The sequence below is a fragment of the Pterocles gutturalis genome, unplaced genomic scaffold, assembly GCF_000699245.1.
Source record: "Pterocles gutturalis isolate BGI_N339 unplaced genomic scaffold, ASM69924v1 scaffold6355, whole genome shotgun sequence".
NCBI lineage: Eukaryota > Metazoa > Chordata > Aves > Pterocliformes > Pteroclidae > Pterocles > Pterocles gutturalis.
The window spans coordinates 31,532-55,716 of record NW_010145715.1 but is presented as its reverse complement, the minus strand read 5'-3'; the positions used below and the strand labels follow the sequence as shown (position 1 = coordinate 55,716).

The 24,185-nt window shown below is 38.9% G+C and overlaps 1 protein-coding gene across 1 annotated transcript in view; it reads left to right on the top strand.

Moving 5' to 3' along the window:
• The first annotated feature begins 5,797 nt into the window (after nt 1-5,797).
• Nucleotides 5,798-24,185, top strand: part of LMO3 (LIM domain only 3 (rhombotin-like 2)) — a 49,594-nt gene continuing 31,206 nt past the window's right edge. The window contains exon 1 of the mRNA XM_010085464.1: nt 5,798-6,037. Coding sequence (XP_010083766.1) covers nt 5,832-6,037 — 206 coding nt within the window. The 5' untranslated portion in view covers nt 5,798-5,831. The remainder of the gene's footprint in view (nt 6,038-24,185) is intronic.

The following is a 24,185-nucleotide window of genomic DNA, read 5'->3' as shown; positions in this document are numbered from 1 at the left end:
GCAGCTCCTGTCCCTGAGATCTGGGTACATCTATTTGCCGTGTTGTCCCTTAGGGGGCTACAGCCTGCAGGGATGCTCTGGGCCAGTGAACAGAGAGAAACAAGCTTTTAGGCCCAATCTAGCTTTCGAAAAGAGAGGGGGAAAGAAGAAGAGAAATCTTTTGTTTGGTGTCTCTTGGCAATCGACTAGCCATGTTGGCCAAATTCTTTTAATCTGTATCACTGCTCCCAGCTGTGGGACTGCATTCCCATTTTTTGTTTTTACCTAACCTCTTCTCGTTTCTTTTTTTTTTTTTTTCCCCACTTCCCAACCAACCTTCTTTATTAAAAATAAATCAAAAATAATAAAGAAAAAAACATTGCTCTGTAGAAGAAGGTGCAGGAGGTGAAGTTTAGTTATATACCATGGAAAATTAACTCAAAAGTATACAGAAGAGACTACATTCAGAGTACTAAAATCCTTACTTTTATTAAAAAAAAAAAAAAAAACCCAACCCTGAGTGTTATGGAGTTGCGGTTACTTTGTTGTGTTAACTACAGAAGCTGAGACTGTGCGGATGAATGGCACAGAACAAGAGAGCATAATGGAGGCAATCAACCGTTAGGCTGGTTCACAATGCAATCCAGGCAATTAAAAGCTCACCAGAGTTTAAATGAAATGGTTCTACTTATTTCTGTGCACCACACTGCACAGGCTATTATTTATGTCTCTTTTTTTAATTATGATTTCCCTTAAACTGTCAAATAACTCAGAATAGCAGGGTCTCAGAGGCAATAAGAATTTTCCACGGAACAATTTACATGCCAATCTAAAACTAGTTACGACTATTGATGTGCTACATGCGAGTTCTGAAATGTTTCTTAGCTTCTGAAACCTTAACTTTTTTTTTTTTTTAAGTCTGTGTGTGTATTGTCCTGAATAATTGGAGCTCTGAATGCTCTTAGGATGAAGCTACAAAGTGGGAAAGCATCGGAAAAGTATTCTTTTTATCTTCTACTAGATCTCTAACTCTCTTGTTGACTGCATATTGTCTGTCAGTTTGCTATCTTTTACATAATTTGCTCCTAAATTATTATTTATTTTTTTTTTAAGTAGAGGCAAGTTTTTCCCTTTCTTGCTGTACATACTACTGGCCTTGGTAGAACGGCGTGCGTGCCTCCACAAAAAAGGGGGGTGAGGGAGAGTGGTCTTTAAAAGTTTAAGTGATCCAGTGCATAATAATATCCATCTCTTCCACTCTTAACATGCCTTTCAAAGGCTGGCTGTACCACAAACCAGAAACTGAGTTCTGAGAGTCTTGTGCCACACTCAGCACCATCAGGGACAAATCCTGTTTACAGATGCTACTATATCACTAACAATATATGGTTCATTATGTCAAATCTTCACTCTCTCTGATTTTTGAGAGGGATGATGATTGGAGTGAAATGGATTTTTGTTTCTCTACCTTCCTCCAGGAGCCTAATTTAGCTTTTTCGAGCGATCTTTCCTCTTTATCCTGAAATTCATAGTTACAAATTGTTTGACAGTGTTTCATCATACAATGATAACAATAACCAGGGATGGGAATCAGTTGCATTGAACTTATTTTGGGAGACCGAGGGAAATCCAAAAACTGTAAATCAGGTTATGAAATTCTCTGTTCAAAAATCCTAAAGGTGGTGGATGGTGATTAAGAAGTCTTATTCCTGACACAGCTTTGCAGTTTATGTACAGTGTCTTGGGGACTGAGGGTGGAGGGAGGGAATGACGGGAAGGATAGAGGAAGCCCTTGAAAGCATTTTGGGGTGAAATAAAATGGGTTTGTTTGACAGTGACAGACTAGGCACTGAAATTTCTCAGTTCTGAGAACAGATCTGCTCTGTGATGCAGAGCATGGGTAGGATTCTGCAGAACTGAAGGGAAAGCTGGGTTTGATTTCCTTTTTTTATTTTTTTTTAATTTTTTTTTTTTTACAGCCTGGGTGTAGCACTTACGGAATTGTATGGTTTTTTTGAAGTGCTCCATAAGCTCTGTTTTTCTGGGGGAGAGGAGGGCAGATAAGCAGCGGTGCTCTGTGCTGCTACGTGGTATTTCAGCAGTAAGCAGTTTGGATGGTTTTGTGGGTGCTGTCAGCCTCTGAAAGGGTCCTTCCTGTGTCCTAAGAAATAAACGAGTATTTAAACCACAGCCTGTGAAAAGCTGGGTGACAGTAAGCTGCAGGTATTCTTATGGTCAAATTAAGAGAGAGCTAAAAATACATGAGCGTGTATCTAAAAAGTATAACTACATTGGAGATCTTACGGGAACCTTAAAGGGAAGAGAATCAGTCTGTGAGCTGATCTGCATTACAGTGTCTTGCTCATATTATACAGAAAAAAGTAATAAAATGTTCTGTTTTCAAAATAAGTTATTTAATACAGGACACATGAAGAAAAGGGCACATGCAAAAATTTTCGAGATATGTAAAACACTTCTTGGAGTTCTGTTTTGTCCTTTGTCTTGTTCCGATCCATTCTACACTTCAAAAAAAGGGTAACTTTCTGCAATGAAGTAGTAGTTTGGGCATTTTTTTTTTTTTTTTACTTACATTAAAATAGAAGCAGCTTCATCTCAAAGTGCAAAAAGATCAGATCTATCTGAGGAGAAAAGCATTCCTTCCTTCCAAAAGCTGTTGCAGATTGAACCCCTAATTTGAAGATGCTGCCAGTGGGATGTCAGCACCACCTTCTCTCTCAGCCTCGGGAAAAGAGACATGCAGGGTTGCTAGCTCTCCTTCCATGGGGTGTCTGCCCCTTTCCACTCATCTCTACAAGGAGGGTTTGAGCTAACCGACATGAATGACAGTGCTCTGTCTACTTTCATCATGTAGCAAATGTCTCAAAAACTGTGTGGGGATATGTGCAGCATTGTGCAAGCTGCAATTTTATTTATATTACAGTTACCTCATGTTTGCAGCATACACCTCAGGAATTTTCCACTTTGATTATTGTGATTTGCTCAGATATTCACTTGTTTAGCTGTGCTTCTGTGGTACCTTGTTCCCTTCAGACGATGCAGGACAGTAGATCAGCCTGGATCAGAGGCTGTCAGCCTCTGCCTCTCTAACCCGCTTCCTTATCAGGCAACAAAATTTTTACATTAAGATTTTTTTTCTTTAAAGCCTTTAACTGTGTTAGCTCCTAGTTTATCCTGGTTTCCCTCAAGCTAAAGATTAAAGTCCTAGAACAGCCCTTCGTGCTTCCTTCATTCTTCTGAACTTTTTTTACTGAGTTCCAAGAAGTTGATACAAACTGTGGTTGATTTTATGCATTTGTCCTCTATGTGGCTGAAGAGGGGGCATGAGGATAAGCATGTTGTTGGCACGTAGCAGATATTTATACTCTACTGTGATATGCACCTTCACAGATTAAGGTTTTTTGACTAAGTGAAGATATTAGAGATCCAGCAGGACCTCCCTTTACAGTCTGGTACAGGTTATTTACAAAAAATCTCCAATATTTTCAGGAAAATAACATGTCCACAAATAAGTGACTGGTTCATGTATGTACCCTGGATTCAGGGGAGTCTGTTGGCAACCGAAAATACTGTAAAGGCTCTGCTTTTGTCTCATGGTGCTTGCTCAGAGCGAGAGATGTGCGTTCTTTCCCAGATCTGCCACAGACTTACTGCGGAGCCTGGTGTAGGTCACTGGATCTCATCCTCCCCCTTGTGAACGAGGAACAGATCTTACGAGTCTGTAAGTGATGTAGGAATTATGAGAGTAGCATTGATTGGGACAGAATGGGAAGGCAGCAATGCCATTTTTTTGTACTTCTTGATATAAGAATACAGACCTTACACTTTTGTTATGAGCTTTAGGTGTTATGCAGTAGTACGGCCGTGGTACTTTGGGGTGCCCACTGGGAGAACTGTCTGCATATCACTGGGTGGCTAATTTAACAGATAAATGTATAGCTCAAAAATGTGGAATAGAGCATATTGCAAAGAGAGGAATAAGAATTACTACTTCTAATTCACTGACCAGCTTCCCAGGTAAAACTCGTGAGTTCAGCTTGGTAACCCCTGGAAAGTCACTTAACTGGCTCTATAGGCTCTATAGGTGCTGCCATCCGCATAAATTTGCAAGTACACATATGTGTAGACATTCCCGGGACACTTCAGCCGGCATAGCATTTAGCCTCTTGTCTTTGTAGCGCAAATATCCATAAAAGCACATTGTACCATTGCTTCAAATTTTATAGTTGTGTTCATGTTTTTCCTTATGAGAGATTTAAAAAAACCCCAACAAGAAAAACCCAAACCCCACCTTGTTCATGTTCTAGCTCCCTGAGCCTGCCTGTCTGTAGTGGTGTGTTACAACACCAACTGAGATCTGCTGATAGAAGCTGGGACTGTAAAGCTTTCTTAACAGTAGGTAGTAGAGTATTCTTGATTAGGAGCTCTTGAATTTGCTTTTCTTTGTTACAAGACTCTGTTTGACCTTTCCCAGTCTCTGCATAATAACAGGGTGCCATACCTGAATTTTGGGGTAGGATTTGCTTGTTGGCAATAGCATTCGGTCCCCGGTCTTGACACATTCTCGATGTAATATTCAGATGCACTCTAATGAGTAACTTTTTTTTTTCTTGCATCTCTGATTGGCTTTAAAACAGTAAGAAAACCTAATGATCGAACAGCGTGTCAGTTCCCTCTTGCTCTCTAATGCCTGTTTGATGTCCAACAAAGCATCTGCAGGGATATGATTTTGCTTATTCTAAGAAATGACTTTCAGAGAATTGGTCTGAGTGTAATGGGATGGCAGTTTGTATGATTAACCAAGAGAGACCAGTCTGTAAGCACTTTGGGGCAGTGACCTTCTCTCCCCATTTACTGTAAAACTGAGGGCGATCGATTTTTGTATGGATCTCTGGAAGCTGGCTGCAGTGCTCTGCGTACCATTGCTCAACTCAGTTCCCCTTTTACCAGTTCCCTCCCTTAAGCAGTGGTTCGGGCATTTGAATTATTATTTAAATTCTCTCTGCTATTACATTAAAAAGTATATATACTTAATGGACATGATGGTACTCCTTGTCCCGAACTAGCTGTTGGCTAAAATTGGGACTGGAAAGTGGGGCAGAGTTTTTATGTATTTTTTTTTTCCTTGACAAACCATCAACTCTTTGACCTTGTACAGATTATTTAAAATCAGATTTTTTTCAGAAGGTCCTTACACTGCAGGTTGTAACTAGAGATGCTGATACTGAAGCCTCTGGAAATCTGATTGCTTCATGTCTAACAAGAACTGAAATTTTAAAAAACGAGACACCCCTCTCCCAGCACCAAAATGTCTATGACAAACCTCCCTGAAACTCTGGCCCTGTGCCCCTAATAGCTTCAGTCTTTTATTTTTTAGAATCTGGAGTGCTTTTATATTTTATAGAGATAGTGCAAATAAGTCCAAATATGTAGATTTAGCTATATTTGCCATCATAGATATGTTATTTATTTAGCTAAAGATTGGATACTTTGATTGAAAGTGGATGACTTTTGCACTGAACTGTTTTAATTTTTCATTTTAATTTTTTTAATCCTATTTCTTTTCAGCAAAGAAATCAGGTAAATGAGGTGTTAAAGAGAAGCAGTGGAACTTAGAGCAGTGGAAGTTTCCACTTTTAAATTTATCTTAGCATTGTTTTCAGTTTGCTGCGGACTATCTAGGTTATTTCATCCTATCTACACGATACGGTTGCATTTTTAATGAACTGGGTGGGGGGGGAGTGGTAAAGTGGAGGAAGAAAAGGGTGAGACTTGTGGTCAAGAGAATATCTATTTTTACTCTTTTCTTGTCTTGCTGTATTTCAGGTATACAAATGCTCTCAGTCCAGCCAGACACCAAGCCGAAAGGTTGTGCTGGCTGCAACCGTAAGATTAAAGACCGGTATCTTCTAAAGGCCCTGGACAAATACTGGCATGAAGACTGCCTGAAATGTGCCTGCTGTGACTGTCGCCTGGGGGAGGTGGGCTCCACCTTGTACACCAAAGCCAACCTTATCCTTTGTCGCAGAGACTATCTGAGGTAGGCTGCGTCCTTCTTGCATTCACTGACAACCTTAGTCAACATGTTCAGTCCTCCCTATGTAGTCCCTACGGCGTAAGCGGTACTTGAGGGCTGCAAGGCCCAGTATACGTGGAAGATAAGAACACAAATACTGAAATATGGAGTTAAAACTAAAATATGAATCAAAAAGCACATGTAACCAGGCTGTGCAGCTGGTTGCCAGTTTTCTGATGACAACAGTGGGGTCCTGTGCTCGGAGGAGGAAGAGAGCAAACCCCCCTGTGCTTCCCACACCGCTGTGCTCCCAGCGGGCTGGTGGTCTCCTCCTCCTCCTCCTTGCACCATGGTGGTGGCTGGGTGTAGCGGCCTGGAACCATGCAGGTGGTTTTCACCAGCTTCAGTGCAGGGTTTGAACTCTGTAAGCAAGGAGGGCTTCACCTTCTTCATTTACCCACTTTAATCCTCTTAGTTTGCCAAGGGATTTAATTTGTAGCACTGGAAGCTTTTTTGAACGTTTCCGTTTAGCTGTCAGAAGCTCCACCAAGATGGCCAACTGCCTTCCTAGTGCTAAATAACCATGTAGCTTGTAGGCTCAAATCTGCTCTGGTCCTGATTTAACTCAGTGACCTGGGTGGGATGCTGGGTAAACTGTTGCCATGTTTCAAAGATGGCAAATCATCACTCATTTTCTGTTTTTTTTTGTTTGCTTGTGGACCTACATTCTCAAAAGTATTTGAGGTACAACTCATAGCAAAATACTGATGAGCAGCACCAGCCTGGTTTATCTACAGATTGTGTGTGAATAAATAGGGCTACTTTACAGGAACCAAGTTTAATCGGGAAGTTTAGTCTCTCTAGGTGCTCAATAGTAAACAGAGAGAAAAGGCTCCTCTGGGGTGATTCAGAGCACCGATTTCCTATAGGAGCACCTTTCCTCCGTTCCCTGTAGAGGGGGCCTAATGAGGCTAGGTGCTCCAGGCTAGCGTGAACTTCTGGGAATATTTCCCCTGCCCCTGTAGTGAAGCCTTTTCCTTTTAAAGGGACATTCAAGTCAGTAATACACTGGGGAAAAATTAAAATTATTTTTGAATACGTTAACTTACAAGTTCAGCTTAAGCACAGGTGCCAAATAGCAGGTTTCCCACACACTGATCAGTTCCCAAGTTGTACAGTGTGAGTAGGTTGGAACAGGGATCAAGACAAAAGCGTTAACAGCTATTGGTACTCTGGCTCTCCACATTACAACCTGTTTTATCTAGAGTGGAACAAAAACCTTCGCAAATGCTTTGTGCATTTGTTGAGCTGGGGCTGCAAGGCAGATCAGGGTTCTTCAGGTCTGGGCTTGGACCGCTTATTGGTCAAAGTGCTCTCCTACCCATTAAAACTCTGAACTGAACACAAGATAGACTGCTCGGAATTTAGCATAGAGTCTGCATCTTAAAGCTATTGTGTTCAAGCTGTCAAACAAGCAGATAACAAAACCTCACTTTTAAAATCTGTCAGGGAACTGTTAGAATAGAAGGGAATTGTTGTACGTGAACCTCAAGATGACTTGTGTTCTTACAGCGTGCATCTATAGAGAGGAGTTGGAACAGCTTCTGGGGGGAAGGTAACACTTGCCCTAATTTTTTAAACCCATTTTAAGAATCTTTATACAACAAGTGCCTGCAGGAGTGAGAAAATTCTGCTACATCTCTTTGATCTGAGTTCCAAATTTACTGGAGACTTTGAACTTACTGTATCTCCCAAGTGCTAGTGCAGCAGATCCAATGTTTAAAAATCAAATGTTTAAAATCAAAACCAAAAGTGATCTAGTAGTAGAGATATGAGCAAAGCATTTCCGCAGCACAGATGCACACACACAGTTGGCTTCTGGTCTTTGAAGGTCTAACAGGAGTAAACATTTTGCTAACAGATTGTTAAAATTCATACTAAGTGATTCAGAAAAAGGAGACTGTATTTTTTATCTGTCATGACCACATGCAAACCTGGTGTTTCAGCTATTTGTTCATACGCAATATTTTGCACCAGTGAAACCAGCATACATGAGAAATCCTATAATCAGTTCTAAGATGTTTCTGATTTTTGTCTCCGAGTTTATCAAGTCTTAATGAAGCCATCTTGTCATGAGCCTTTTTTTTAGTAATTCTTATGAGTGCATAGATTTAAACTTGGTATTTACACTAAACTTCAAACTGATGCACTTACGGTAATTGCAGATAGTCATTTGCCTCATTGCGTCTTATCTACTTAGTTATGCAGTGAACCTATAAAAGTGATCTTTTTAATGCTAATATAGAAACTAGTTAAATGTTCTATAGCTTTGTAGTCAAATAAGCTTTCATATTTAGCGACCCACTTGATATGAATGTAAAGAAGAAATTACTTTGTACTAATGACCAGATTAGGGTTTGATTATGGTTTCAAACTATTCTTTTAATTTTTTTTTCTTTTTAACCATAAAGGCATTCTTTGCTACATATAAAACTGTTCTAGCTTCCTATTAATTTATGTGGTGCCCTCTAGAGGATATGTGGCTTGCACGATACTATAAAGAGTAAAATTGCTTATTAACTTGTCTCTCTGTCTTCGTTATGTCTTTCAATAAGACAGCCATTCTACAGATGCTATGAGCAATAATGTAGCCAGTCTGGGTGCTTTAACATTCATGGTTGAATTCGCAAACTGTGCAATTGTGTCCTTGTCTATTTGCAAGGATACTTCTAGTATCTCTCATTTAGAGATGCCTGCCAAAAAACTAAACCTTCACTTAGCCCTGTTGCACACTCTTGGTCTGCATTTGAGCCCTGAGGTACCTACTTTGAGCTTTTTAAAAATACTCTGTCTTCAGGACTTCAGAATTTGGTTTGCTTTAGCTCTCTCCTTTGGTATAATTGGTTAATTTTACTATATTAAAACCTTTTTCTTTGGGGTAGATGCATGTTAAGGGGCTGGAAGAAATCTTTAATGAGGTAATGAGCTTGGAAGATGCTTTGGGTGTGAGAGGCTTTACCCTGGAATCTGATTCATGTAAGTTTCTCCAGTGGTTTCAGTGGTTTAGGGTAGGAATGAACTCTGTTTTGTTAATGAGGATGAGAACTGACTTGGGTAAAGAAAGGACTCAGTGTTAGAAATAACACACTCGGTAAAAATTATATGCGGAGTATAATTCCCCTGCAGGCTTCTGTCTCCTGCTTATACACTCTTGGGTTAGAAAGTGAAGACTTAATTTAAGGAACTTAGGTTTACGCCAATATTTCAAGTCCATTTACAGTAAGTGAAATATGCAAGCAGGTTCTTCCCCCCCCTTTTTCTTTTTCTCTCCAGAGCTGTACGGTGATATCTTAATATATCAACCTATTCCACTCTGTCCTCTCTTCTGACTGGCAGCATGTCCATTTACAAGCACAATATTCCCTTTGAAATCTGTCGTTACTGCCATTAATGACTGGTCATTATGTCAAACTGGTTGTTAACTGGAACGTTATTACTTATTTAAACCGCAGGTATGAATTGTGTGAAGTGTGCTTTGGTTGTGCGTTTGGGGCTGCTTCTCCCCAAAACAATAGGGAAACAGCAGAGCATTTGCTTTTGGGGTGCTAAGGGGTTTGCTTTCTGTTCCATCTGTTAATTTGATTTCTGGATATTTGTGAGGTCCTCCTACCCCTGGGAAGCCTCCTAATTTCAGGTATGACTGTGTGCAGTCCTGTCTCTTGGACATGAGTGCACATGGGCAGCCGCGGATATTTCCAGATGCACAGTAATGCCTGCCACACATTGGAGATTAATATCTGGCCCCTAGAAGTGTAAAATGAAAGACTGACAATTACATGTAACTCAGTTGTATTAAATAATGAGCTTCCTCGAATGCAGAGAAAATATGAAAGTACAGCTGTGCTAAGCTACTAGCAATGTAGGTCAATCACCCTTTTCACTTAGGTTTTTAACTACGCAAATCCTGCCGAGCGACCAATGACTACAAAGTGCTGTTTCATTCCTATTTAATTTTGGCAGCATTTTACTGAAGAGCAGGCATTCATGCAGCTAAATTATCTTCACCATTTCTGGTTTTAACTCCAGCTCCATGACACTAAATGTTGGAGTGCGTATCTCTTAGTAAACACAAAGAATATGGTTTCTGATATTTTTTTTCTTTCAAATCCATCTCTTAACATGGAAATTGAATTAGAACTTTTATTACTTTTTGCATAATTTCGCTAGCCAGGCAAACAGATCATAGGAAAAGGAAGAACAAAGCTAATATATTGGGGTGAAATTTTTGCCCTTAAACAATCTAGAACCCTGTCAGGGATGGGGGGAATGGTGACATAAAAGTCCACCCCACCCACTGCCCAACGTTGATACTGATTTTGCTTGTAAGTGTACTGCAGACTTCGAAAGTGCCACTGAATAGCTATGAAGATGAGTAGATCACTATTCTTGAAGAAAGGGGCAGATCATGTTATTTTTTTTCTTCCACACTTGCTGGTTTGAAGACCTAAGACAAGCCAAGTTTTTAAAACACATCTGTTGGATGAGATGTTGTAAATAATGAGACATGACTACAGAAAGTAAAGTGTTCAACCATAAGCATCATAAAGATGATGCCTCTGTAAAATATTTAGCCTGCAAAAGGGTGCAGACTGAAAGAGTGGAGTTTAGGAAGTGGCCTTTTCCTGTAGGACTGCTCCCACTCCAAAGGCAACAATTATTTAAAAAAACTATTACGTAGGAGTACTTGGACTTAAAATGTCTTTTGGCCTGGTACTGATTAGTAGATCCTATTTTTCTCTTGTATCGTAAAAAGTTCACATTAGGTATTGCAAACACCTAAGATCTCAGCTCTCTTAAATGCATTTAGAAGTACCCTAGACATTTTCACAGGTAGTGGGTTATAAGGTGTTTTCAAAATGACAGCTAAGCATGCTTCTTGATTAAATAAGGGTGGATTGTTAAAGATTTAAGCACTCTGAGTTCTCAGGAATATTGAGATATTTACAGAACTGGGGCTTAACAGACCTCTGCTTTGTAGAACTGAAGCCTTATTTATACAGTAATATAATTGCTGCAACGTATTGAAGTATTCAAGGGAGTACTAGTTTCCAGGAAGAGATCCTAAAAATATTTTTAAATGTATACAAAAATGGTGGGCGTAATGGTCTGCTTGTTCTAATTTTGCTGTGCAAGACAAATGTTCCCCTAAATTAACACTAATTGTATCATTTAGCATGTCTTAAAAAAAAAAAAAAAAAGCAAGAATACTCTGTCTCCCACTAATTGTCAAAGGTTTTGAAACCCTCCAAACACCTTAACAGTTGTTGAAGGAATAAGAGTGTACTACAAGGAGAGTAGTGCACGTACGCAGTTAATCCACTCAAATTGCAAAGAATAATGCTTTTGATTTAGTTACACTCTGGCTAGTTTAGCTTGTTCTTATTTTAGTTCATCTGTGATAGCTTTTAATAAGAAACATTCAATTAAGCTGTTAAAATTGGTGTTTAAGTCATGTTGAAATGCTGTAAAATGTGTGTACTCAAGTTTGACACTCTTCAGTAGTTCCATGTGTTTCCTCCTATCTGCTGGTATTTTTTCTTCATAGCTGCCAAATTTTTAATAATTGTGTTATTTTTAGTGGCTTAAAATACACAGTTTAATTTCCAAGACTGTGAATGTTCCCTCTTATAAAGCTTCTTGAAAACCAGACACTTCTCGTGTGTTGTCAAAATACCTCATTAATCCCCTGGAAATGTTCAAAGAATTTCAAGGGACTTTTCAGATGAAAGTATAGTGTCTCTTAAAGCCTGTCCTACAGCTCTTCATTACCTTACTACAGTACAGTGTATTTTGATGGAAAATTATTTTAGTACAAAGATTTTGTCAATTTATAGCAGCTCAATAAAGCTTAATAAAAGTGGTGATTTTGGGGCAGCCTAGGTAAGTCTGCAGTGCCAGAGGATAGGATAATATTCTTGCTGGAAGAATAGCAATTCTGCAGTTCTGCTCAGTATTTTCTATAACATCTTGAAAATATGTGGAACTTTCTTGATTTATTCCTTGCTGAATTTTTCCTCAGAAGTGACTTTGTGACTACTGTTTTTATGAAATATGTTTAAAATAGTACCCATATTAAAATTATTTACTTCAGGAGTAAATATTGTCAACTATATTATGACATGTGATTTGACATCCAAGGTTTAATTGGAAACTTTATGCATTTTTGGCCAGAAGCACATGTGAAACAATGCATCTATGTATAACGTAGTAGAAGAATATTTAGCTTTATTGCGTAGCACAGAGATGCCTTTGAGGAGTTCTGATTTCTGCTACATATCTGTTTCTTAAAAAAAAAAAGAGTTTGTTTGAAACTTTAATTATTTTTTATGACTATTTTCCCCCAAAATTGAAAAAACAAGTCTCTACTATGTGCTTAAGAAAAAAAAAAAAGTTCCTTACTGAATTTTGTTGCGTTATATTTGCTATATTCTTCAAATGTTCCAGATAAGATATAGCATTCCTTCTTGATGTGAATGTTTGAATACATAACAATTGAAATGGACAACATTGTTACACGCTTTCAGCCTTCCTGACTTTAGGAATTGCTTTCTCTTTTAATTTCTCACTGAAGTTAAATAAATTCACGGTGGATTTGGAAATCAAAATACACAGTATGCAATACTAAAATGATTTCTAAGTGAAATTAGTCTTAACTATTGCTGTCCTTAAGAATTCATATTTTGGGTATATCTTACAAAGTGCATCAGGTTTTTGATGGTTAACTTCCCAATGGTTTCCTTGCTATGATAATGGGTGACCTTTAAAATAAATCTAAGTAATAGTCACAGGCCTTCTTTTTTTTTTTTTTTTTTTTTTCTGGTCAGAATGTTCTTCAATTTTTAAAGTTGTTCAGACACAAATATCTGAAGCAATGAGTCTTTGTCAAAAAGCTTTATATGTTTTACAGCTACTTCCCTGTAACATAATTCTGATACTGTTGTTTTACACCTTCCTGAGACTGTTTCTTGCATGTTCTGAATCAATTAGCCTTTGGACACTTGAGCCTCATGTTATGTGATTGGTACTTTTTCAAATGGCTATGAATATCAGTAGATTCATATTTTAAAAGAGAAAAGGCTATTTAAGTCATCTCTAGAATGTGCTGCTTTTTTAAATGTATATGTGAATCTGTCAAATTATCATCTTCCTGAAAAAAGATGGATGGAAGAAGAGCTAGCTGTACCTGATCAGGCCAAAAAAAAAAAAAAAAGTCATCTGTAATGGGCTAGAAATAACTAAAATTTGGATTTTCAGAAACTGATGGTTCTGCTTCTTTCTAATATTTAGAAAAGTATTAAACCAAAACAACAACAACAACAACAACAAAAAAAAAAAAGCCAAAAAACCCCAGAAATGTATCCTGGGCCAAAAATTGACAAAACTAGTGTCAGATGTTGACCACATACTAGTGAAAATATAAATTGCTCAAACAAAAGGATTAGTAGTTCAGCCAAAATTGATCATTAGCAAGATGTACCAAAATGAAACAATATAAAGCTAAGATATCTTGCAAGATCGTCATGCTCATGTCCTCTCTATAGATCTGCTTGGCATGATACTTACTTACAATTTTATGCACAAATCATGGTGGAATTCTGCACCCCGTGTTATACAGGTACTCACAATATGATCATGGTCCCGTCTTCTCTAAAACCGGTTAAGACAGACTTTAAATGTATGCTAACCATTCAGCATCTTGATAGCCCCATGGCAATCAGTAAGGTTAGTTGCAGGCTTAATTTAAGCGTGTGGTAAAATTTCATGATGGAGTGCCAGTGTAGCGAAATAAAAATTCAGTCACTCTTCCAGCCTCATGTCAGAACTGCAGCTACCAGCAACCAGAGAGTATTTAGCACCTATTTTTTGAAGAGCACAATGGCCTCGATTATTAAGCATAAAATATTTTCCTTTGGGATTAGAGTGAAACCTGTTTATCTATTTTATAACAAAACACAACACAAGGGAACTTTTTGCTAGCAGAAAATTGCTACTTTTATAAAAGAGAAGAGCGCGTTCAGCTCTGGAATGATGTTCCTCAGGAAAGGCTCCTGCAGGTCTTGAGTGAAGTGGCATTCTGCAGTACTGGAATTTAAGCTTTTCATCTTTTCTTTGCAAAAATGGTAATGTCTTATGTTAGCACATAGTGGATGAAAGTGAGAATTGTACAACATGCAAAGATAAAATTATTTTCAGGGGGAGCGAGAGCAGAAAACATCAGGGATTTTATTGTATCTTTCCTAGGTTTGAGGGAGGTGAGAGTAAGTAAATAAGTGAGAATAAGTCAAGTTATAGAGTTGGTCATACTGTAAGTGACGATATCTTAGACTAATTAGGAAAACACTATACTACACCAGCTAGCAAATGTTCCCTTGCTCTTGTATTGCTGGTCTGGTTTGGTGTCACACCTTTGTATTGAACGTGTTTTGACTTTATGTATGGGAGTTATCACTTTTCTCTCTTGATACCAAAATGTGCAAAATGCTTGTGAATCAAACCTGACTTCTGTTCAAGGCAAGCTTCCAAGCCATAAAAATCAGCATACGTAATGTCTCAGGTTCTAGCTTGGTGAATAGCATTTAAAAAGCCATAAATATCAGCATACGTAAAGTCTCAGGTTCTAGCTTGGTGAATAGCACTTTTTATATTGTAACCCTGCATTGAACAGTATTATTATTCTACCATGGGACAAAATAAATGTTATTTTTATTTTATAATTATATTTCTTTGCAGATACCTATCAGAGAAATATGTATCAGAGAAAAGTTGATGCAAATACTGATTTAATAATTAACCCCCCCCCCAAATACAGCTGCTCTAGAAACAGAGGAATTTATTATTGCTGATCAATGTCTAAAAATAGTTCTAGTAGCAATCACTGAACTTAGCTTTGTCTTTTAGATAAATTTTTAGGAAGGATTTCTAGGTAGCAATAGCTTAAGTGAGTTACAGGCTACAGACTAGGAATTATAATAACAATTGCAATCACTGTGAATTATTGTCTTAGTTCTCATCTTCTGTCAGTATGGTTGCTTCTACATAAATCTTGTTTTTCTGAAGTCAGGACTGTTACCTTCAGAGCTACTAGTTTCTCAAAATTTGCAATTTGTTTGTTGGGTTTTTTTTAGATAGTAGAAAACTTAAAAATTCATCTTCCCATAAGGAAACAAATGACATTTCTCCACTTTCTAATTTGTGTTAAACAAATTTTACGCAGACTTCAGCAGCTTGTAGGATTTGAGATTTGGGTTTACAAAAAAATCCCCAAAACTTTTCAAAGAAATCTTTATAAGCCTAATGTGTCTGCCTTATACAAAATGTCAAGAAGGGCGAGGGCACTCAGTAAGGAGCTGTTCTGCACTAGTTTTTGTTGGCTTCCTTATTTAGTTTGTAATCTGATGCATTTGAGAACTCTATCCTAAAACAACATTAACCCTAATCATACAAATGAATGCTACATGCTTGACTTGATGTACCCTAGTAATCCTATTGAAAGCTATAGGGCCTATTAATTTAGAAATATGTCTTAGTAAAGCCAAATAGTTAAAATTGGAATGACTTTGCCTGCAAACCTATCTTGAATTGCTGTGTCCTTGTTTTTCGTGTGCTATGTACTGTACAGCGATTACCCCTCCCCACAGCATGACGTCCCTTCCCGGCCTCTTGGTCCAGGCAAAGCTCAAACCCACAACTCTGCTCCTGGCTGCGCACCTTGCTGCCGTGTCTAGGATGTCAATCAAAGTTTTGACACCTGTAACAACCTTGCCCTCTCTGTCTCTGACGGAAAGGATGGTTATTTGTGTGCTAACCCTACATACCACCACCCCCAAATCAAACTGCTGATGGATGATTTAAGGATCTAACTCTAGGCATGTCTCCACAACCCATTGGCAGCTCATGGGCTCTGCTCTTCAGAGTTTTCCCAGGAGACAGTGAGAGGTAGGAGGTGGGACAAAACTTTATTAAAAAGCTCTGGGATTTTGTGTTGATGTTTGTGAATCTTGGGTTCTCAATTTGTTTTCTCTTCATGCTCCAAAATTATGCTAATGAACTTGTCCTATGTATTCAGCAGCTTTGGGCTTCTAGAAAGATGTGTTCATTTTTATTAAGATATTAAATTCATGCATTTTTATGCTCCATATATTATTTTTAAGAAATCCAGCATGACATTGAATACTCATAGCAAGGAGGACTAAAAAGTAAATTAAAATACATTCTTTCTGCTCAGAATTTCACTTATTAAAACAATCTTAAAACCTAGAGGAAATGCTGCAAACATTGCAGCAAATGTGCTGGTTTTGATGAGCCTGGCTATAGTCTGAAGTTAGCCAAGAGCACTTCCCCCAGCACCTCCTTACCTAATTCAGTCATATTGTGGAGTGAAATGCTAGTAAAAAGAGTCGGTGAGCAAAAACAAAGAGAAATTACTACTTCATGAGCAGACGTCCAACGATGGGTGTCTTCTGTGCTCTTCTGAGGCTTGTCATTACGAACCCTGATGTGTCCCTGCCAGGGTCCCAACTGCTCTCTGTTTCCAGGTGCAGCACAGTCTTTTTTCCTGTAATAGCCGTAACAGACTGACTTCTTCTCCCTATTCCCTGTGTCTTTTAAGTAAGTTCTCATATGACAACCATAGGTAAAACATATATATTTTATAAGAGCACATCTGAAATGCATAGGGTAGGTGGTAGCTCCCGTTGTAAGTTCTTTTAACAGTTTGGCCATGGAAGAGTTTGAAGGTGAGCACAAGTACAACCACTTCTTGCTATGGTAAGCTGATGATTGCTTTCATCCAGTTCTTTTCCCTTCTTATACAAATATACCTTCTCTACTAAAAGACCCCTGAGGTTTACTCTGAATAAAAGCTAGTATGTATTTGCTAAATTTACTGTAATTTGTCAGACTATCAGTCTTGATAGGAATGTACTGTGTCTGAACAAATAACTCTGGAACCAACTATCCTGAGTAATCTTATTATTAATCATGTAGTTTTACTATGTTGGCAGATAAATAGTTTTCCTCATGATCTGTTGAAAAAGTAATTCTTATCTATTTTATGTATGTGTGTGCATAAATATGTGTTAGGTGATTTTAGTAGACATACAACCACTCTATAGTATTTTTGTCTGATGCTTTCATTTTAACCACAAATCTTCCTCTTCTGAAGTCCAGCCCTTCCTCCTCACAAGCTTGATCCTTCTGGTTTTAAGGTGTGCTTTTTGGAAAACCTAGTTCTGGCCACCATCTCCTACATTCCTCACATTTGTCTTATTTGTACAATAATTTCAATATTATATAAATAGTATAGTGTTATTTTTAGCAGAGTATCAAAAAGCTGGTATAGGGACAAATACTCCTTTTCTACTCCAAAAAAAGAAAAAAAAAGAAAAAAAGAAAATTGGGATGGGGAGGGAACAAATTTAGAAAATTATTGCAATCATGTTTAGTTTCTCAGAAATCTTGCCTAAGTGGAAAGATGTGATTTTTGTCAGTGTAAGCCTGGAAGCCGCTATTGCTGCAAGGCACTTGAGAACCTACTCTCTTACCTCCCAAACTTTGAAGAATGGTTTTATGCATACTTTTAAGCACTACTGCTTTGAATCTGTAAGCTCTAGCTGACCTCGTGTGGAATCGAATCTAACCTAGACCCAGTGTGCTTGGCCATTGAGAAGAGGCATTGAAAAGCACAGTCCTCCTCGGCCCATGTGCTATATTGGCTTGCAGCAGTGCCTTTCTTTACAGATTGGGTGGTGACATCGGATAGGAGGAATAGACCAGATAGTACCAGTGTGTTAACTGTCTGCCTCTTGGTTTGTCACAGGGGAAAAAAATAAAAAATAAAATAAAAAAAAACACGACATACAACAGTTACTGCTAATTCAGCTTCACTGCAGTGTTCCCTGTTGAAGGCACTACTACTGATGGGTGGAGGATGCACTGCAAAGTTCTTGTGTCTGCCCCTGCTTCAGTGGCATGTGTCTTGTGACCACTGTAGTCCCTTCTTCCTTCAGCGGTGTACAAGGGGAAGAAGAAGGTATGTCTCTAGTTTTCAGCTGAAGAAGCTAGAGAAGCGAAAGGGTTAACAGCTGCACCTTTTTCTCTGCTTTCCCTTAAATTTCACAATGCCAAAGATGACAGAAACATGATGCCTGTGTAGGCAACTGTCCTTCCTCATCAGTAATTTTTGGAGAGGAAAAATTATTAAATTGCAAATTTAAGAAAACTTGTCAAGAGAAGACAATGTCAGTTGTCGTTAGATGGGACCCTTGCTTTCTGTTCCTAAAACTAAATGCAGTCACCAAGACAGCTGCATCTGGGCAGATCACTCTTCCGTAGACTTACAGCTTTGCTGTCAGTTTTCCATCCTCCTTGTGCTCTAAGGGAACACCAGCAAACTGGACAACTCCCCACTTTTTAGCGACTGGAAAAGAGTGACAGTTGGTGAGCTCCAAACTGTGTGGTTTTGCTGCAAGATTAATTCTGGAGATCCTCTGTCATTCTGGATGCGGAAGTGTGTGATGGGGCTGCCCATCACATGCAGAAATTTTGGTGAGGAAGAAATCTCTGCTGGGAGTAATCCAGACTTTCTCGGTGTTCTGCGTCACTGTTGCCACCCCCACCCAAAAAACCCCACAAAAACAAAACCAAAAAAAATCACCAGAAAAAGTCCTAGCACATTCCATTAGCTGCTCCGTGATAAGGCTATGAAAAAATATAATAGGTGCTGACTAGAATACAGGTGAAAGCAGCACGTGTAGAAAGTCAGAAGATGGCTAAATGATGGCAGCAGATGTTTGGCTCTGACAGATATAGAAGGCCAACACCAAAGGCAGGCTGGGAAAAAGTTTCAGTAAAGTGTAAGAAAGAATAAAGGCTTGAAATCAAAGCATGTTGTTATATTGTCCCAATATAAATGTATGTCTAGTCACACACATTATATTTATACTAAATATTTCTTCTCATGGTCCTAACTATATTGAGCAGGCTGTTGTTGCTTCCTTAATGCAATCTCCAAAGGTCAATCAAGTTAAAGAGTCAGGCTGATCAGATTAGATATTACTTTGAAAATATGACCAAAAAAGTGTGTTTGGAGAGAAACCTGAACATATCTCCAATATAATTCTGTCTGGTTTGCTCCAGGTTCCTGTATCTTTTCCTGGAAACAGGGTGTGAACGGAACCAATCTGCTTTAGCTCCAAGTGTGCTTTCTTGTTCTCTGGTGGTAGCTGAGGTATCTGCATGTTCTTGGGTAGAGATGAGGGAGTCTTCTGGGCACAGGACAAAAATAAAATGACACACTTAAGTGTTGTTTTTTTTTAATGCTTCAGGGTGATCGTACTATATGAATTGTGTGAAGTGAGCAGGGTTTTTTAGTTTCTTACATCATTCACGACGTGCTGCGGTGATTCTGGAAAGTCACACAAGCTGTGTCGCTCCTTACACCAAAGCACAGAGTTTTTAGTTTGGGAGTTTTAACAATGCATGTCAAAATTTCATGTGGGGAGGTATGGTGTCAGATATTAGAGAAAAGGAGCAATGTGTCTGAGGACACTGGAGGACACACAGTAATGAATATGGCAAGATCCAGCATGTTTTTTCCTTCCCCCCCCTTGTTCTTCCATTGCTATTAGCTGGATGCACAAGGAAGGTGAGCAGGTCCCCAGCTTTGTCTTCAGTCTCCATACTAAAATCTTGTGGTAGTACTAGACAAGGTCTTTGGTTTACATTAGGCTGTTGCACTGATACAGAGCTGTTAGTGGCATGTGACGTTTGTCTCTGTTTTGACCTTTGTATGCATGTATTTAGGATTAGTCAACACCTTTTCCAGCAGTTGTGAAGTGTCTGGGATGATATACTAAAGGTGAGGTGAATAAAATCTAGTTTTATGAGTATGTTTCATCTGCTTTAGAGTTTTTGTAGAAAATGCATGAATCTTTAATTGCTATAGTAGAAAACAGTGGGGGGGGGAAACTTTTCTGTCAATGTCACCTATGAATGCTGAAGTTAGACTGGCCTTCTGTCTCTGTCAGCGGAGTTGAAGTGAATGGATACTCAAGGCTCTGGACAGATGGGTGAGCAACTTGTTTTGCAGAGTTATATAGCTGTTAACATCCCTGTGCCCACCGTGGGCTTTTTGGCTTTTTCTGTGGTCTCAAGAAAGCAAGCAACCTAATCCTGGCAGCCCTTAGAGATCAGCTGTGTTAAACACAGACTTGTTACTAATGCCCCAACATTGCATTCTTTAGACATGAATTTTTTTTTTTTTTTTTTTTTTTATGACAGGACTACATTCCAGTTTTGAGAGACTCTTCCCAGACAGCATAGCACCCACCCTTCAAAGGTGGGATAGACACAAAGAGGCAAGCCTTCTGCAGGACGTGGGCCAACGGTCCCCTGCTCAGGGAGGTGTTGTTTCAAGGCAAAGGGGAAAGCTAGATACAGTCTCAGCAACCCTGGTAGGATCAACCTGTATAAATACCCTGGGCTTTCATTAAACCTTTTTTTTGTGCAGACAGCACAGCAGCTAAATGCTCCCCCTTCTTTTGTGAGGGAGTGGGAGAGGTCAGGGTGCAGAGCTGACACGTAATGGTCATGATGGGCAAAGACAAGCTCTGTGCCCGGAAGGCTCTGGGCAGTAGCTCTCTGAGCAATGTTGGTAGATGTGACAGGGCACCAGATTCTCCTTTGGCCTCTGCAGTGCGTTTTTCTAATGGTTTCTTGTAGCCCTGTACTGTTCTGCTCCATGTCCTTTCTGTTCATTCCCAGCCTGAGTTTTCCAGGTATAAGGCTCCTTTATGTCAGGGTGGGGGAAGCTCTGGTAGAAACCTCCCCAGAGTGGTTGTACTGGAGGCTAGACAGGCTATTCAGGAAACAGTTAAAAGGACAACAATTGTGATCCCATATAGTGCCAAAATTTCAACCTATGGTTCTTGAAGTTATTTTTGTACCCTTGCAGCCCTGCACTGCTTCAGCTGCCAAAGGAGCTCAGCATAATGTTGACAGGTCTATCCAGAACATCTGCTGTGAGCCCTCTTTTGGTTCCGCCAAAGCAGAGTGTGTAGGATGGGCCCTTGGAAGACAGTTTATGGTTGCGTTCCCCCATTCTCACGGCTGTTCCCCCTTGGTTAGATGCTGGGCCTGCAGAGCCCATTTATCCTGTTCCAGCCCCTTCATCTGGCACTCAGCACCTCCAGGAGGGCAGGAATCTGAAAACAGGCTTTGTTATGACAGAGATCTCCAGATCTTGTAGCAGATGTTGCTGGTGAGAAGCAATTTTGTTCCAGCCAAACCTTCTTCAGCTCTGCTGAGGAGATGCATAGAAAATCTCATAAGGCTACAGGCTTTGGCAGGGAAACTCAGCGTTTACCAATGCCAGCTACTCTCTATATTTCTTTTTGAAGGCTATGTAGAGCAAATGATCTCTTCTCTGTCTCTGTGAAACAGCTGTAAATTTCTCTTCCTTTAAAACCCCCACACATTAAAGAACCCTGACAACAGCCAGCAGTTATCAGATGCAAAATTATCTATGTGCCTAGGATAAAGAGTTGTGTATCTGCCTCTCCTGATCGATCTGCTGGATATTTTGTATGCCAGTGCTTTAATTTAAAATATTCCCGGGAATTAGAAATCCCTGGTAATTTCCATAATGGCCTTTTAAAATGTCTTGTCATCTTTCAAGAAGATATTTGCTTCCCCTTTTCTTTCTGTCCCTCCCCAGCTCCATCCGTTGTTTGCTTTAACTTTATCCTCTATATACAGACTGCTGCTTTACCTTGTGCTGCGGTCATCTCTGCTTTGGGACCAGAAGATCTAACCAAGATATTTTCAGCTTACTTTAAATCAGTGTTTGTGATAATCCTTTTCCAATAATTCTCAGGAGCTAAAAAGCCTTTCCTCTTTTTGAAGGAGGAAGTTTTCCTTTAAATTTGGACCTCGGACTGCATTATTGCTATCTTGCTGCCCAAGGTATCTCTTCCCTTGAGGCTGAGAAAATGTCCTGTTCTGGTTTTTATAGTAGAGACAACTAAGATCTTGGGAGTGATTTGCCTACCACAGAAGCTGGTTTTGTGGAGCAGTGAATTTACCCAAACTTTCTAAAAAATTAAGTCAATCCTGCTTTTTTTCTTTTCTGACCATGATGATTCTATCTCAAAAGGGAAAAAAAAAAGTCATATTTCTTTAAAGGAGCAATTACCAAGTAAATAATGCATTGCTTTTGCATCAGAGTAATTTTGTATGCTTCGGTTGATTTTATTCTTGTCAATAATTCTCTGCACATAACCCATTTATGGTGCTTGTAGTTTAGGGTGCTGGACGAAAGTCACATTTGAGTTCAACAAAGCCAATGAGGTTTCTGAAAGTGCTCCACACTCTTGCTGATTTTTGAAATCAGAGGAGAATTGTGCCAGTGTTGAGCTGCTTATAAATCCCCTCCCAGCCTACCGATTTACAAAAATAAATGTTGACCCCACTGCAGATGGCTCACATGAGGTAGCATACAGCCACATAATGTATGGTGAAGATGTCACAGAAGAGAGATTCTCAGGGGTGGTCCTTCACAGCTAAAGGGCATTTCATGTGTATCAGCACCAGAAAACTTGTTTTTCCAAGTAACTAGGAGTATAATAGTCTAAACTTCAGCCCCATGTACATTTACTGTGAATTTCAGAACTGCTGCCATTGCACATCTTGTGCTATAAAATTGTGGGGTTGGGTGTGTTTCACACAGAAAAATTGCCATTTTTCTTCTCCTCTTGCCAGGACCCTATTATTTTAAGTGTAAAACATCTTTATTTTATAAAGTTCTTTTTCCTGCTTGTTTCGGGGAGAGGGGGCTTGTTTTAAGGAAAAAAAAATTTGGTTACAAGATTGTTAGTTAAGCAGCTCAGTGAAAGGCTTGTTATTTTGTTTTTACTTTTAAAATATCCCCTAACCCACCTCGCTGGGTTTCTACCATTCTTGTAATATTCAATCAAACCCTTGTTTTGTGAGAAATGTGACAATGCATTGTTGGCACTTTACAAACCTACAGCCCTCGGCAATAGTTAATGAGAGGAAAGGTTTTTTTCCCCGTGCAGGACACAATGAAATTTTAGACAGATGAATGCTAAGAGAACCCTGTGTACCAAAGGCAATGTTTACTGCATGTAATACATATCATTGTTTGTCTCCTGTAGTGAAAAATACTTGTGTCATGCTGTTAAAATGTACTCCTGACAGAACAGAACTTGCTATTATAGGGTCCATTGCTTAAAAAAATGATATACTGACAGAAGTACAATTTAAGAAAATTTAACACCAAGGGTAGTCGACCATGTAGGCTACTATTAAGGGGCCAAAACTCAAGGCCATGGTTTTATTAAAAAAGAGAGATAGTTTATTTGCTAGCAGTAGGTAAAGTTTAAAAAAAATAGGAGGGAGAGAAGGGAAAGGAAGAGAAGAGAGAAGAGAAAAAAAAATCAAACTTGCATCCCTTGGTCTGAAGTGTGTAAAAAGTTAATAAAAGCAACAGTTCAATAAGATTTTATTGCAAAAATGTTTAAGTGAAACATTTTAGGAATGCTTTAGATTTTTAAACAGTTACTTCTGCTGTGGAGTGCTGTAGCACGACAGTGCATAACGAATTGTTGCTTTTGGATGCAAGGCACGCCCAGTACTTTTCATAAAATGAATAGTGAGACCAGGTTAATTTGAATCAGTTTGTGCATTCCTCCGTATTTTTCTTTAGTTTTAGAAGCATATTGAGATTAACAGTTTGCTGATGTGAGCAAATACTGTATTTGACTGGCTAACCATGTACAGTTAAATTGTTGGCTGCTTGCTTTAAATTAATAGTAGGTAAATTATTAGTCACTAATTTTGATCTAGAATTTATTTCCTCCTTCCCAGTTCTTTATTGCAAATTTCTAATTGCAAATTGCTAATTCATTATGTGCATCAGTCTATGGGGCATTGACAAACCCTTTTTTTTTTTTTATCTGCATTGTCCACTTCATCGCCAGAATTTAAACTTCTGCTCTTTGCTGAAGAAACTTTAATGTCTGAAACACTAAAAGGTAAATGGAAAATACTTGGCTTGTGCAGAAGATAAACAGTGTTATATCGTGAACTGATA